General features: G+C 33.0%; 6 protein-coding genes across 6 annotated transcripts, besides 4 other annotated features; 3 read left to right on the top strand and 3 right to left on the bottom strand.

Moving 5' to 3' along the window:
* Positions 1 to 202: 202 nt before the first annotated feature.
* TVAGG3_0149140 (protein ubiquitination) lies at positions 203 to 2,094 on the top strand (the record flags this gene model as incomplete). Its single annotated transcript, XM_001313024.1, has 1 exon — positions 637 to 1,851. The coding sequence occupies one exon, from the start codon at positions 637 to 639 to the stop codon at positions 1,849 to 1,851; it is 1,215 nt and encodes a 404-aa protein (XP_001313025.1).
* A 1,391-nt stretch (positions 2,095 to 3,485) lies between these two features.
* Positions 3,486 to 3,612: a mobile genetic element.
* A 40-nt stretch (positions 3,613 to 3,652) lies between these two features.
* On the bottom strand, positions 3,653 to 4,972 carry TVAGG3_0149120 (tRNA binding; the record flags this gene model as incomplete). The annotated part of the gene is made up of 1 exon (XM_001313023.2): positions 3,789 to 4,940. The coding sequence occupies one exon, from the start codon at positions 4,938 to 4,940 to the stop codon at positions 3,789 to 3,791; it is 1,152 nt and encodes a 383-aa protein (XP_001313024.1).
* Positions 4,973 to 5,110: 138 nt separating this feature from the next.
* On the bottom strand, positions 5,111 to 7,134 carry TVAGG3_0149110 (uncharacterized protein; the record flags this gene model as incomplete). Its single annotated transcript, XM_001313022.2, has 1 exon — positions 5,560 to 7,128. The coding sequence occupies one exon, from the start codon at positions 7,126 to 7,128 to the stop codon at positions 5,560 to 5,562; it is 1,569 nt and encodes a 522-aa protein (XP_001313023.1).
* Positions 7,135 to 7,889: 755 nt separating this feature from the next.
* Positions 7,890 to 9,806: a mobile genetic element.
* Positions 8,612 to 8,685: a mobile genetic element.
* Positions 9,016 to 9,276: a mobile genetic element.
* A 52-nt stretch (positions 9,807 to 9,858) lies between the features above and the next one.
* On the top strand, positions 9,859 to 11,042 carry TVAGG3_0149070 (uncharacterized protein; the record flags this gene model as incomplete). Its single annotated transcript, XM_001313021.1, has 1 exon — positions 9,859 to 10,989. The coding sequence occupies one exon, from the start codon at positions 9,859 to 9,861 to the stop codon at positions 10,987 to 10,989; it is 1,131 nt and encodes a 376-aa protein (XP_001313022.1).
* Positions 11,043 to 11,831: 789 nt separating this feature from the next.
* On the top strand, positions 11,832 to 12,884 carry TVAGG3_0149060 (ubiquitin-like family; the record flags this gene model as incomplete). Its single annotated transcript, XM_001313020.1, has 1 exon — positions 11,832 to 12,428. One exon carries the CDS (start codon positions 11,832 to 11,834, stop codon positions 12,426 to 12,428), a length of 597 nt encoding a protein of 198 aa, XP_001313021.1.
* A 177-nt stretch (positions 12,885 to 13,061) lies between these two features.
* Positions 13,062 to 13,682, bottom strand: TVAGG3_0149050 (uncharacterized protein; the record flags this gene model as incomplete). Its single annotated transcript, XM_001313019.1, has 1 exon — positions 13,062 to 13,682. The coding sequence occupies one exon, from the start codon at positions 13,680 to 13,682 to the stop codon at positions 13,062 to 13,064; it is 621 nt and encodes a 206-aa protein (XP_001313020.1).
* Between the last annotated feature and the right edge of the window lie 282 nt (positions 13,683 to 13,964).

The raw sequence follows: 13,964 nt of genomic DNA, 5'->3' as shown, positions 1-13,964 counted from the left end.
TATTGATAGCAATGTGATAAGAAACAGCAAAGCTATACGTCATATGAAAAATCTTTCTAATATGAAATCTTCATGAAACTGTTATAACTTGTATATAATTCAAATGATTCATAAGAAAAAAATTAATGAAAATAGATAATATTAGTTTATATTAATGAGTAACTAGTATAAATATTACAAATTACATATATAAAAACACATTCCGACATATAATTCGCCTTGAAAATGTATGCAAAAACTGCTGAAAGAACTTTAATTGCGCTTCTTTTTCTCATCAGATATACAGAGTTTCACGTTAAAGATTTCGTTATACCATTTAATATTCTTCCCTCTATTCTTCTTGAACTGCTCCAGAAAATCATATGCAGTTTGTAATGAATTGTGGTGAATTGCAAAGACGTTATCAATTGGCTGGGGATCAACGAAGCATTCTCTTCCAAAGTTTTTAATAGACTCACAACTCTTTATTTATCGACGCCATTATTGAAATAATCAAATATCTCAACGATACGAATAATGTTTTCATTAATGTGGAGACATTTTAACTTCAAAATCATCAATATGGATATCTTTGTTTTCTGGGCAATATGTCAAGTAAAGTTGGATTTTACTTGTCAAAATAACAAATTTGTTGTTATGTTATGGAGTCAATGGAGATCAATGTATTCCTCAAACCTGGTAATTACAACCACACCGGAGTCGATTATTAGACCTATAAGAGAAAACGATATTATAGAACTTCAAAAGCCAAATTTAAAAATACCAAGGGACACAACCATTAATCTCAACACAGAATCACAACAGCAACAGCAACTTTCGATGAGGAACCTAAGTGCATTACATGTCGCTGCAATGTATGATGCACTTGATTCTTTTATCTTTTTAGAAAGAGAGTTAAACATAAATCCATTAATACAGACACCAGAGAACCTTAATCCATTCCACTATGCATGCTATTATAACTCGTATGAAATAGCGATGTATTTAATTTGCAAATACCCTAATGAAGCTAAAAAAATATATACAAATACAAAATATCAGTATATTTATCTTTGCGCTATGGGTCACGCGACCAAAATTCTGGTTGAACTCTTTAAAAACGGCGCCACTTTTGAAAATACTCAAAACACTGAGGCAAACCCAATCAATTATGCAATTAAAATAAAGGATATTGAAATTCTTACAATCTTGCTCAACTATGCTCCGCAAACAAAATCAGACCAAGGCCAATTAACACCTATCATGCAAGCAATTGTAAATTCACAACAAAGTGCTGTTCCTCTTCTTTTCGACCACGGTTACGACCCAACTTCTATTACAGCAGAAGGAAGAACAGCACTTTTTATCAATTTATTTACAATCAAGAGCGTTGAACTCACGAGATTACTATGCAATGCCATGGATAAGGTCGACATCCCTGAGAATATGAAGAAAATGGCTGCTGTTCATTATATTTGCTGCTGCGGAATACCAGAAATTGCAAAAATCGTTCTTTCTAAGGGAATTAACGTAAATAGAATAGATGAAAACAATGCAGTAGGTCCAAAGCATCTTGTTGATATTGCTTCTGAACAAGCCGCTTTAGAAATTCTGAAATTATTATTTGATTATGGATATGAAGTTGATTTAAGAGCAGATAACCAAAGCAATACGGCCCTTGGCGAATTCATGCTTGGAATTAGGACATATCCACAAATTGTTGATTTTTTGATTTCAAGAAACGCCAATATTGACTTGCCATGCTTCAATCAGAATGTTAAGTCTTCTAAAAATGAAAATACGATCAGAGCGAAGCTTTTAAGGAAACCAGCATACGCAAAAATTTGTGCAAAATATCATATTAAGAAATAAATGTATTATTCTTTCTATAAATACCTAAAACTTTTTCTTTACAATAGCGAAAAGCATTGATCATGAAAATGTTGTTGAAATTTCAAGTTTACAGCTTAATTTTTTTTCGATGAAAAAAAATGATTAACTAGTATTATCTGGAGCATATACTATATACGTAATGCAAGGCACAATTATGATGACTTAATATATATATATATAAATTAAAAATTTAATATGAAATTGCTTATATCAAGGTGTGAATGGAATATACTATGTGTCCTATAATAAGGATGCAGATTTGGCAATTCTTGAGAGTATATTTATCGAAACGGCTATGGCATTTTGGATAAATTTGGGAGAAAGTCATCTGAAGAAGATGACTTTCCCTGGAATAATTACTTTCTAAATGATTTCACAGGAAATCCAATCAAAAATTGTCATAATTGCGATGTATCATCCTCAAACCATCAATATTACCTAGATGAGTGTAATTTTTTTGATGACAATGACCGCGTTATCAATTTCAATCCAATATCCTACGCTTTATTTCTACATAATCGGTGTTCTTTTAGTAAATGCACCTCAACAGAGCAAGGAAGTTGCATTAACTACCAAATTGGCAGCGATAGTTCTATTGTTCAACGAAAGTTCTGTTGTACAAAATGTCAAAGCTCTAACTATGGCCAATTTTCATATACAGTTGTTGACACAGATAACTTAAACTTTATTCTTGAAAGTTCTGTTTTCGATTTAGGAAATGAAAGTGTTGGTAGTTATACATTTTGGACAGAAAATGATAATATCTTAGTTTCATCAACAAATATCTCATCATGTAAAACAACCGAAAAAAATGTTGGACATTTTACTTCTAAACCAACTTATAAATACACAACAACATTTAACTACACAACTATTGTTAATAATTTAGCTACAAATAGTATTGGTATACATTTACGTATTTGGAATAACGCGTTGATTGATTCATGTAATATTATAAATAATACCATAACAAAATCAGCATTAGGAATTATTTACCATTCTAGTAATTCTCTTACTATAAAAAGTTGTTCTTTTATTAACAACACTGTTCCTCAAGGTTCATATTTGATATATAACTATTATGATGATCAATTAACAGTTGATAGTTGTTACATTGACAATTCGATTTCATCAACATTTAAAAGAAATGTAGAACCTACTAATACAAGAGAACTATTTACTAACAATTTGATTCATTTTTCAACTGGTAATTGCCAAGCAGAATTTGCAATTGCCAAATCAGTTGAAAAAACAAAATGCACTGAATACTTCTCTCGCAAATTCCCACGTCGTCATTGATTGAATTTGTTAATTAATTATATGTGTTGAATAAATAACTTTTTAATTAATCGTGAAATTTGATTTGAATTCTGAATATTGACAGCTCTGTACATTAATTGATAGGTGCGCCTATGAAACTTTCAAAACTAAGATTGGTGTCCATATCTTTGCATAAGATGCACCTATCAATTTTTGAATTGTTCCTTTTCTGAGATTGAGAGAAAATTATTAAAATTGAGAGCTTATTTAAGTTGGGCAAGCAATTGTAAGTATAATAGCCTCTAATCATGCTTAAATTGCCTGTTCGAAGAGCTCATATAAATTTATAAATCTTAAGGCTGCACTTATGCCCATCTGACTTTAATTCAAATTTTTGACAACTGGCGTGAAGCGTCATTCAAAATTAACCTTAAACATCTGAATTGAGACCCGTGTCATAGGGGCGTAAGTGCACCCTTAAATCTTGAAATAAAAATAATAACCTGTATATATTTGTTTTAAGCTGAATTAGAGAATAGCTGGTACTGTCCAAAATAGCTGTAGACCATATTATAAATGTGTGTAAGCCTAACATTTAACTCCAATAAAACTACAATTTCTAAAAAGGCATTATTTTATGTATAATTTATTGTAATTTAGTGGAACTCGCAAGATCTGAGGGTTGGGACAGTGATCTTACCCTGTGGGACAGTGAGGTGCTGGCCCTTGTAGCAAGCGAAACCATCAGCATCGATTGTGCAGTGTTCGCAGCAGTCCTTCCAAAGGTTGCCCTTCTTATCGCAAGCAACTGGCTCTGTCTTGCAGAAATCGCCGAAAAGAACTCTTGTGCCGATTGGTGTATCAGCTGGTGGGTCTAAGAGCTGGACAACTGTGTGGTCAGCGTTGGAGGCAGCGAAGACCATGCCTTCTGATGGAAGACCACGGATCTTGGATGGCTTGATGTTGCAGAAGACAACAACGTGGCGATCCTGCATCTGTTCAATTGGGACGTAGTTTCTGACGCCTGTAATAACTTTCTTGATTTCGCCATTGCCGATATCGATTTCTTCGGAGTAAAGTGTATCAGCGCCTGGATGTGGTTCGATCTTAACAATCTTACCGACACGGATATCGAGGTATGAAGCAGAATCGAAGGTTTCCTTTGGTGCTTCTGGAGCTTTGGCTGGTTTTGGCTCCTTTGGCTTCTTTTCCTTCTTTTCTTTCTTTTCCTGGTTCTGTGGGTGCTCGCCCTTGTTCTGTGGCTTCTTCTCGTGGTGCTGTTGGACCTTGAGTTCAACAACTGGTAATGGTGTCTTGAATGCCTTCTGAACACTGTCGAACCAGCGGCAGATGTCGCCAAGAGCGGTTTGCTCCTTGTTTGGCATCTTGCTTACGTAGTCGTAGACAGCGCAGTACATAAGAATATCAGCAACGGAGAGTTTATCTGTAGCAACGAAATGGCGGCCCTTAAGATGGAGGGAAATGCTGCCAACTGTGCCTTGCATTGGTTGGCCTGATGTTTCTGTAGCAGCAGCTTCGGCAAAATCAACATATTGAGCAATTAGAGCAGCATCCTTAGCATTGCCATCTCCAAGAGCAACAACATTGAAGTTCTCGGCAACTTTTGAATTGCGAACAAGGATTGAAGCAATGGCTGGAACACCAATTGCATTGATTCCGCCAATTGTCAATTGTGGCTGAGCGAGAGAAGCATCCTCAACGAACTCAACCTTTGTATCACACCAAGCAGCGACTGCCTCAATTGTGGAGCGGCGCTTGAATTCGGCTGGAATTCTAACTTGCGACATGACCAGGAAAAAAAATATACGACCGATACGAAAAGTGACATGAGAAAATTCATATGACCACATTTCTTCACAAAATTAGATATTGAAAAATCAAACATTACTTGTGGCACCATTTCGGTCGGAAATCAATAATTTTTTGAATTGGAATTCTGCCGAAAAACCGTTTTAATCGAAATTTGAAAATCAACTGAACTTATTACAAATTAAAAGTGTTGTTAATCAAATCATCTTATGCAATTATCTTTGTCTTTTCCTTGTATACACTTTTATCCATATGAAATTTCTCAAACTTGCATTATTAATCTTTACACAGAATTCTGTTGTCAATTTCTTCTTATAAAGCAAGTGCCAAACAGCCTAAATTTATCTGTCTTAATGAGATATGTCTGTTCTCTTGATATATGTCCATTTTAATCTATGCCTGTTATAAACTATCCCATCTAAGAAGAAAAGCATGCCATCACTCTTATATAATGTATTTCTATGCAAAAATATTTACAACTTCTTTAATTAACATAAATAGACTAATAATTGAAATATTTACTAAGTTTGAAGAGTATTGTTAGACAAAATGTTTGAAAAAAGGTTTATATTACGAAATAAACAACATAATTCTTTATTAACAATACTTATTAATTAATGTATCAACAAATCTTTTAATTTGCTTCGGGCCAAGTTGAATCTGACCTAAAACATTAGCAATGTAATTCCTCCCATCATTCTCAGTAACACCAAAATCAGCTCTAACAGCAACCAATATCAACTTCATCCAAGGATATTGATCAGGAATTCTCAAATTAACAGCAAATCTCAGTTTCTTTCTATCACTTGATATAAGAAAAGTAAGAGACCTTCCATCAAATATAACATGTGGAACCATCTTTGTTATTTCACGAATTTCTGTAATCAATTTCATGTTTCTGTTTGCAATTGATATATCAGTATAAAAATCATTTGCCGAAGTCGAATTTGTTCTTTCTACTTTAGAACCATTTGTTATCGTTACAGAAGGAGTGTCTCTCTTTGTAAAGATACTGTTAACTTTAAATGGAATCGAAGAAACAAGTAAATTATAAAGGATTTTGTATTCTTCGTCACTTTTTTGATTCTTTTGATTTTCTATATCGTTGCAAATCTTCAGAACATCATCACGAGTAAATCTTTTAGTTCCTAATTGATTTTGGGCCTTTCCTATTGTTGCTTTAAGAGGATTAACTACATTTGAAAGTTTTAATACTTCTGATTGAGCTGTCTTGTCAACTTCAAGGAGTCTTTCGAGACAATGTGCTGTAGCAACATTGGAATAGAACTCTTTCATTGTAGAAATGCTCTGAATGATGCCAGCTGTCTGATCGCTTGTTAAATTTGGATATTTTAGCATAATTTCAGGAGGTTCATCTGCAATTTCATTTAGCTTAACACTAATGGCCTTCCTTAAATCTTTTGTAATTGATTTAAGCTCTGCTGTCATAGATTTAAGTTGATTTATGTATTTTGATGTTGGAACTTGATTAACTTTGATAGGGAGGGATACTTGAATAGGATCGATAACATGAGTTGACTTGAAAAATGTATCGACGTTTGTACGAGATAATCTTCTTTTATTGAGCGATGATACTGAAAGTAAATTACTACTTTGAAATGGCTGTTGTTCATCTGTTACATCGAATTCAATATTCTTCTGTTTTGAAAAGAAAATGTTGAGATTTTGAGTATTTATATCGCTTGCTGAGTGATTTTCATTAAAAGTAACGCGGTTCGGTTGGTATCTTGATGCTGGTTTAGAAATGCTTTTAGGCTGATAAACGCTACCGATATCATTAATTTCTGTTGTTGAATCAAACTTTGGAGCCTTTTTAACAAGTTCATCAAACTCTATTGAGAAACTACTGTCATCTGAATCTCCTTTGCTGTTATTTATTTTATTTGAAATTGTCTTTTTTGTAAAAATCGGAGATAATTGTTTTTCTGTTACATCATTTGCTTCTTCAGCATCGTTGAATAAATTTAATTGATTTTTTGGCTCGTTTTTTTGTTCATACTGAACAAATGCCTTCATCATATCTTGCAAAGTTGGTGTTCCACAAGAAACTTTTTTTGGGAGATACAGAGTTTCCTCTCCAAAATCTAATCCGGAAGCTTCAGATCGGAAAGTCTTTCTAAATGTTGGCCGTGGCATTTCATTCATTTTTCAATAATATCTAAACGGTCACAATAAAAGTTACTCTATGAGATACTCTTGAATTTATAAATTATTAACGCTTCATTAGCAAGCATCAGTCATACTCAATATCCCTGTTGAAAATCTAAAAATATACATGTTTTTTATAACAGATATTGTTCGTTATATGGTAAATCATTATATTGTGCTTGTTATTTCCTATGATTATGTTATTTATAGTTTACACCTTCATACCCTTTGTTTTTTAGGCTTAACATTGTTTCCAAAAATGACATACAGAAAAATTATCATAATTGAATAGAAGAATTTCAATTCTGAAATTAAAAATGCAATAGCTTGTATATGAGTATTCATATGGGAATAACAAAACATTCGACTTAAAAATATCGTTTTTATAAATTATTATAAAATTTACTAGAATTTGCTTGAAAATTAGGAAAATTAAAAAATTTTGTAAATTTACTTCAGAGATATTATAATATTTTTAGTATATTATTCAAGTACTTTTCAAAATCACCCAAAAGTTTGTATTTATAACACTGAGCACTATATTCAATCTTCCATCAATATTAATTTTGATTTGATAACGTTTCTCTGGGTCTGGTGTGTGTTGATACGACGACACTCTGCAAGAGAGCTTATAAAACGACATTGAATTGACATCACAATAAATATTCCAAACTCGATCTCGAATATTATGAGATAATGCCGAGGACTTCACAGTATTCCATTTCAACTGATTTTATTTTTGGACATTTAGTTCCATATATGGCAGTCCCAACGGGAACCGCGGTAATTTACCGAGGTTTCCGCACACCGGTTCCTTTTTTTAGGAATTTTTTTAGATTAAAAAATATGCTTTGTAAATCATTTTTTGTAAATCGGCAAAAATTTGGAAATATTCTGACGACAATAAATCTGGGAATAGTATTTGAAATACGAGAACAACCTATTTAAAAGTGTTTCGCTCGATTTTGTATAATTTCAAATTTTCGCATATAGCTTTCCGTGAATTACCGTGATTTTACCGCCACATCAATAGTTTACGACACTTTTTCCGTAAATTGAGTAGTTTACCGCACTTTTTTCGTAAAATTGAGTTACGGGAATCCGTAAGATTACCGTACCTCACTTCTAGTTGAAAATAGCATTAGTATATAATAAATACATATATTATTCATATTTTTGATTTTGAATTACGGAAAAAGTGAGTTCAGAACTTCCAATTATTATTTGATTAATTATGTTAAAAATACTATAAGGAATTAAAATACATAATGTTGAAATTTGAATTACGGAAAAAGTGAGGGTGAAAGTGAAGTGAAAAAGTAAGATATTTTTTGTTGAAATAATCATAGTTGTACAATTTTGAAACTATATGTAAAGCTATAAATTGAATAAATTCAAAAACAAAAATTGTTTATTCTTATTAATAAATTTATATTAATCAATATTTGAACAACCCGTAATTAAAATTGAATTCCTCTTAAAATTTAATCCATACGTTAATTTTTAATTTGCTCGGCGAATGCCGAGCTTCCCTACTTCTCTTGTCATTCCTTCAAAAACTCTAATCTCATCGCACTTACAAACATCATGATTTGATGTATTGTCGAGAAATCTTAGACTTGTTTGTCATTTGATTATAGCATTTGAAAGTCATCTCGAAAATCGATTAACAAGACAATTTCCCAAACATCTACATACAAGTAGATGATGGTAAACCCATTAGAGTTGTTTTGCTATGATTCCTCCAATCTTATGATGAGAAAAATCATATCAAAACAGCTCTAATCGAACATTCTACACAGCTTAGCATCCAGCTAGTTCCAAGTAATGCGATTACAACATCAACGGCCAAAGCCTTTCAGAGTCCTTTAATCATTTCTTCTCATCTCAATGTGAAGTGGCCCCAAACGAACTACAAGATGACGTTACAACGCATTACAACCCGGTTAATACGAGCATATACATTAGAGCTGCTTTGTTATGATCTCCCTCATCAATTGATGAGAGATCTCATTATGAAGCAGCTCCAATCGAACTAAAAACCTACATACAAATGAGTGAAAACAAATTCATTAGAGTTGTTTTGCTTTGATTTCTCTCATCAGAAGATGAGAGATACCAGAACAAAACAACTCTAATCAAACTTTCTACACAACTCAGCACAGTATCAATGCAAAGTAATGCGTCTGTATCGTTAACAAGCAAAGTTGTTTCGGGTCCTTCCATTTTGGAAGAATTCGGAACAACTTTGCGAATTGATAGTGTAAACCCATATACATGAAAGCGTGCATGCATAAAGACAGGTATTGTCAGCAATGACTACCTGCCCAGCTATGAGTGATCAGAGAATTACCATCTCAGGCTTTTTGAGAACGTTTCAGCCAGGACCCTCGTATGTTGACTGTGAGAAAGGCATCCTTTATCTGAAATAGATGCTTTTCCAACAATCAAATTCGAAGATCTTCGACGTTGTTGTAAAAAGAGAAGGAGAAGGAAAGAAGAGGAAGGAGAGGAAGAAGGAAAGGAAAAGAAGAAGAAGAAAAAAGAAAAAAAAGAAGGACATATTAAATATAATGCGCACTTAATAGTGCCGAGGCGGCGGAGCCGCCGAGGCGCGATTTTTTTGACCCTATATTACCGCACGGCAATGTTTTTCTCGATTTTGTACAGCCCTAGTTCCATATCAAAATAAATATGAGAGTGACGATTAAAGACGATAAAAAATAAATGAATTTAGAGTATCTTCAAAGCTCTCATACTTTTCATGTAGAGAGAATTATTGATTTCCTGTCAAACAGCTTACCATTATGTGCACTTCATCAAACTCGATCTATAATCTTTTTCTGCTACGTATTTGCAGGTTTAATAGAGTTTTTACTTTATCCACCATATGCAAATGGAAATACTCCATTCGATTCAGTTGCCATTTACACACCAATTATTATTGTTATCGTACTTCATCTTTTATTATCAATTTTATACTCATTCGGCGCATTATTCGAAAGAGCCACATGGAAAACAGGCTTTGCACTATTATACCTTCTTCACACATCCATTCCTTTAGTTGTTTTCATTGGTGGAATTGTAATTTTCAATCTTCAAGAAAAAAATGTTGAATTTTGCTTTCTCACAACTTTTGCAGTTGCATTTTTCATAGATTTTCTCTGCGGTGTAATATCAAGACCATCACAACATGTTTCTCTTACATTTGAAAGTATTGGCATTGTTCCATCGCTTATTCTATTTGCTCTCTATTCAAAAGGTAAGATCCAGAAGTACTACATACCATTTATCCCGTTATTTGCATATTATGCTCTTTATCTCTTATTATTACTCTTCCTTACTCCAATTTTCAAAGGATGCCATGGATGTGCACTTACTTTCTTCTCAGATCCCGAAATAGCTGCAGAATTTGCAGCTTCTGTTGATCCACAGCTAAAACCTTTCAAGAATAGAGCTGATTGGGCAGATGAACCAGATGCCATCGGATCTGACCATGGCAGCAGAAGAGAACCAAGAAGCAGATGGTCAAGAGCTCAAGATACCGAGAATGTTACGAGATTCCCTGCAAGAGCTCATTTCCAGCTTTACAACGTCGATGCAACACCAGATACACCTCTATACTTGGCTTCTCCACTTCCGATGTTCGCAACATTACTCCTAACTGTCTTAGTTTTCATAGAAATCAGATCTCCTTTATCCAACTTCTATTTCTGGCTTGGCGGAGCTTTAATTATTCTCCTTATCTCTATTGTGGTCAATTCTAGAGCAACATCATGCTCTTGCCTTGCTTTTACAAACCTTGACACAAAATGTGTCGATATCTTATGGGATCACCCAAGCCTTTCAATATTATAATTTTATTGTTCATGTTTATATATAATAATAAACCTTTTCTTTCGTATAGATCATATTTTGTTGAAAATTTTGAAAAATTCTGCTCACTAAGGGAATGACCGCATCCATTAATATAGAAATTATATTAAAATTAAACCATGCCTATGTGCTAAAAGTTTTAGAGTATAAATACATAAGATTCAACATTGAATCGAACATTATTTTAGTAATTATCTTTAAGGTTGTCGAATTCATAATTTTCGTATGAAACAAATTACCGAACCAGCAATATTGATCGCTGGTTTCAAAATTGAATTCCCAGCGGTAAATATCGGAGACATATTTGTGATATTATATGCTTTATCGCTTAATTATACAAGAAACTCTAATGACAATCAGTTTATTTTGTTTTTTAGAAGCGTGCAACTGAAATTTTCATCAGGCCAACATTAAATGCTGGTCATTTAGTAAAAGGACAAGTTCTATTCGATTTTAGGACCATTCTATCCAATAATTTTCAGTTTTGCAACTGCAATCATTTTGCCATCATTTTCGATCTCTGTCAGTATGTAAACTATTCAATTTTAAATCGTCAATTGAAATTTTCGATTTTTGAACAGATTTCACTTTTTTTATACCTCTGAATTTAAAATCTTTCCTGACCGTTGCATATATATTCCATTGGAGTATTGGCGAATAAAAATCAACTAAAAATGTTGAACTGGAATTTCAAAAGATTTTGAAAATAAAATCTTCTTGATTTTACCCCAGAAATGAAGTTATCTTAAATAACAACATATATATTGTATATATATCCTAAAATAACAAAAATACACAATATTGTCCTCCTTGTCTTAATCAAAATGACTGAGAATGAGCCGAAAAAAGGCACAAGAATTTCAATTCTCCTATATATTCCTGGGCAAATAGTTCTAAAGATTGGTGCAAGCAGCAATGCACATGTTTCAGCGCTTAGGAAAGCTCTTCCGAAAAATCAGGAATTTAATTTATACTACGAAGGTACTTTACTCAATGATGTCTTTACTCTTTCAGCCTACGGAGTAAAGAATCTGGATGTAATACTAGCATTGCATCCGAATTCAAGAACAGATATTAATATCAACTGGCTAAAGAACTCTAGCCCTGAAGTTCTAATGGAAAAACTAGAACAGGCTAAGAATTATTCTTGTAGGCAGGAAATGCTTCGTTTGAATGATTTACAGATGTCAAAAATTGACTTTTCTCAGCATCAATTTCAGAGGTTTGCTAGAAGCATTTCTGCACCGAGCATTCCCGAGAGTGATGAAACTGCTGGAAAAGTTAAATCTCCCAGTGATATTAAAACAGGCAACCCAATGCAAGGCAAAGATCCTTTACCCTGTTTTTGGGTTGAAACTCCATATGATGGGCCATTATGTCCGGATGAAGAAATACAACAATTAATCAAGAAACCACATTGATTAATTTTATATAGGACACAATCACATAGATTTCAAATGAAATGAATCTATGCCACATGTCAAGCCCTTCTGACTTTTGATGAATCGAATTTCAGCGAATATTTATATATTAGTTTGTATATTAGTAATACTAGATGTGTTTTATGATACCAAAGGGAATATCCTTCCTTAATTACCCCAAGTCCCTTAATTAATATAGAGAACTCAAATAAATGTTTGATTATAATTATCAAAAAATTCCAAGGTCAAAGTTGAAGGAAGGATCGTAAGCTTTTTCGGTGATACGATGAGAAGTCGAATATGGAGTGCCTATTTCTTTACAATTTTTTTATTTTATGAGTTTCTGATATATTATTTCAATTCAATTTGATTTATACGATAACATGGACTTGTCACATGCATCTTAACATTATGTCGTGTGAGAATGACTACTTTATCATATTTCTGATTTATACTCTTTTCTTTCGTATCTGAGCCTTTAACAGTTTTGTTATTTAGATTATGAGCAAGCGAATTTTTGAGTAAGAGATAATCTAATTGAATTTAATTTCAATTTGAATTTTGAGTGTGAAAGGTAAAAAAATATAGAAGATTTTTAAGATATAATAATTTAAGACAAATCAAAAATAGCAATTACCACTTGTGGTTGCCATAAAAAGCAAGTAAATGAAGAGAAAGAGAAATTATCATAAAGATAACGCCAATGATTAACTCTTGATGGTCAGAGAACTTGTAAATAAGAACCCCTGGATTTTCTCCCTTTATAACGTAGTTATCGTAACATTTGAGAATTTCTTCCAAAGGAATATTTTCATAATATGTATGCGCTTCAGTAATTTTCTTATCAACAAGTTCCCTAATGGCACCATCCCATTTGGTAATGTTTTCAGTTGTGCAAAAATCTGGAATCGTTTGATGCTTAGACTCCAAATATCTTCTAGCTGGGAAATATGTGAATGTCATTGAAAACAATAGCATAAAGAAAGTGAAGTAAGAAACAAAACTGTTTGCAAAAAATCTTTTGAAAGCGCTTGGAGACTCCAAAATAGCTTTGACAATTGGAGTATTTGGAATACTTGGAGAGAGATAATCTTCGCGCAAAGGAGTCCTCATTGGAGATTTAAGAGGTCGATAGCATGGAGATGATTGGCGAGAGGAAGTAGGGGTTGATTCGGAGCTTGATTGGAAAAGCTGGCTTAAAGTTTTTCCATTTGGTGTTGGATCTGGAATCTTAGAAAATTTCTTTTCAGACATCCTTGATAAAAAAAATGAACTGACGAATTACATGTCAAAATCACTTAGAATTCTTTAAATTTTTTTCCATTTGGCGGGACATTTTTGTCAAAAATCCAAATTTACGTGACAAAATCATGCGAAAATTTAAAATACGATAGGTTCCAGCCAAGTTGAGTATATAAGTTGATCAATATTGGTATCATAAAATGTATTGGATAAAGAAGCATTTCTAATTCTTATCATATCATGTGACTTTCGATTATACTGTAAATCGGAATAATGTATCAATCAGTGACCATT

Source organism: Trichomonas vaginalis, chromosome IV (assembly GCF_026262505.1).
Source record: "Trichomonas vaginalis G3 chromosome IV, whole genome shotgun sequence".
NCBI classification, from domain to species: Eukaryota; Parabasalia; order Trichomonadida; family Trichomonadidae; genus Trichomonas; species Trichomonas vaginalis.
This window is presented reverse-complemented; position numbering and strand designations above follow the sequence as displayed.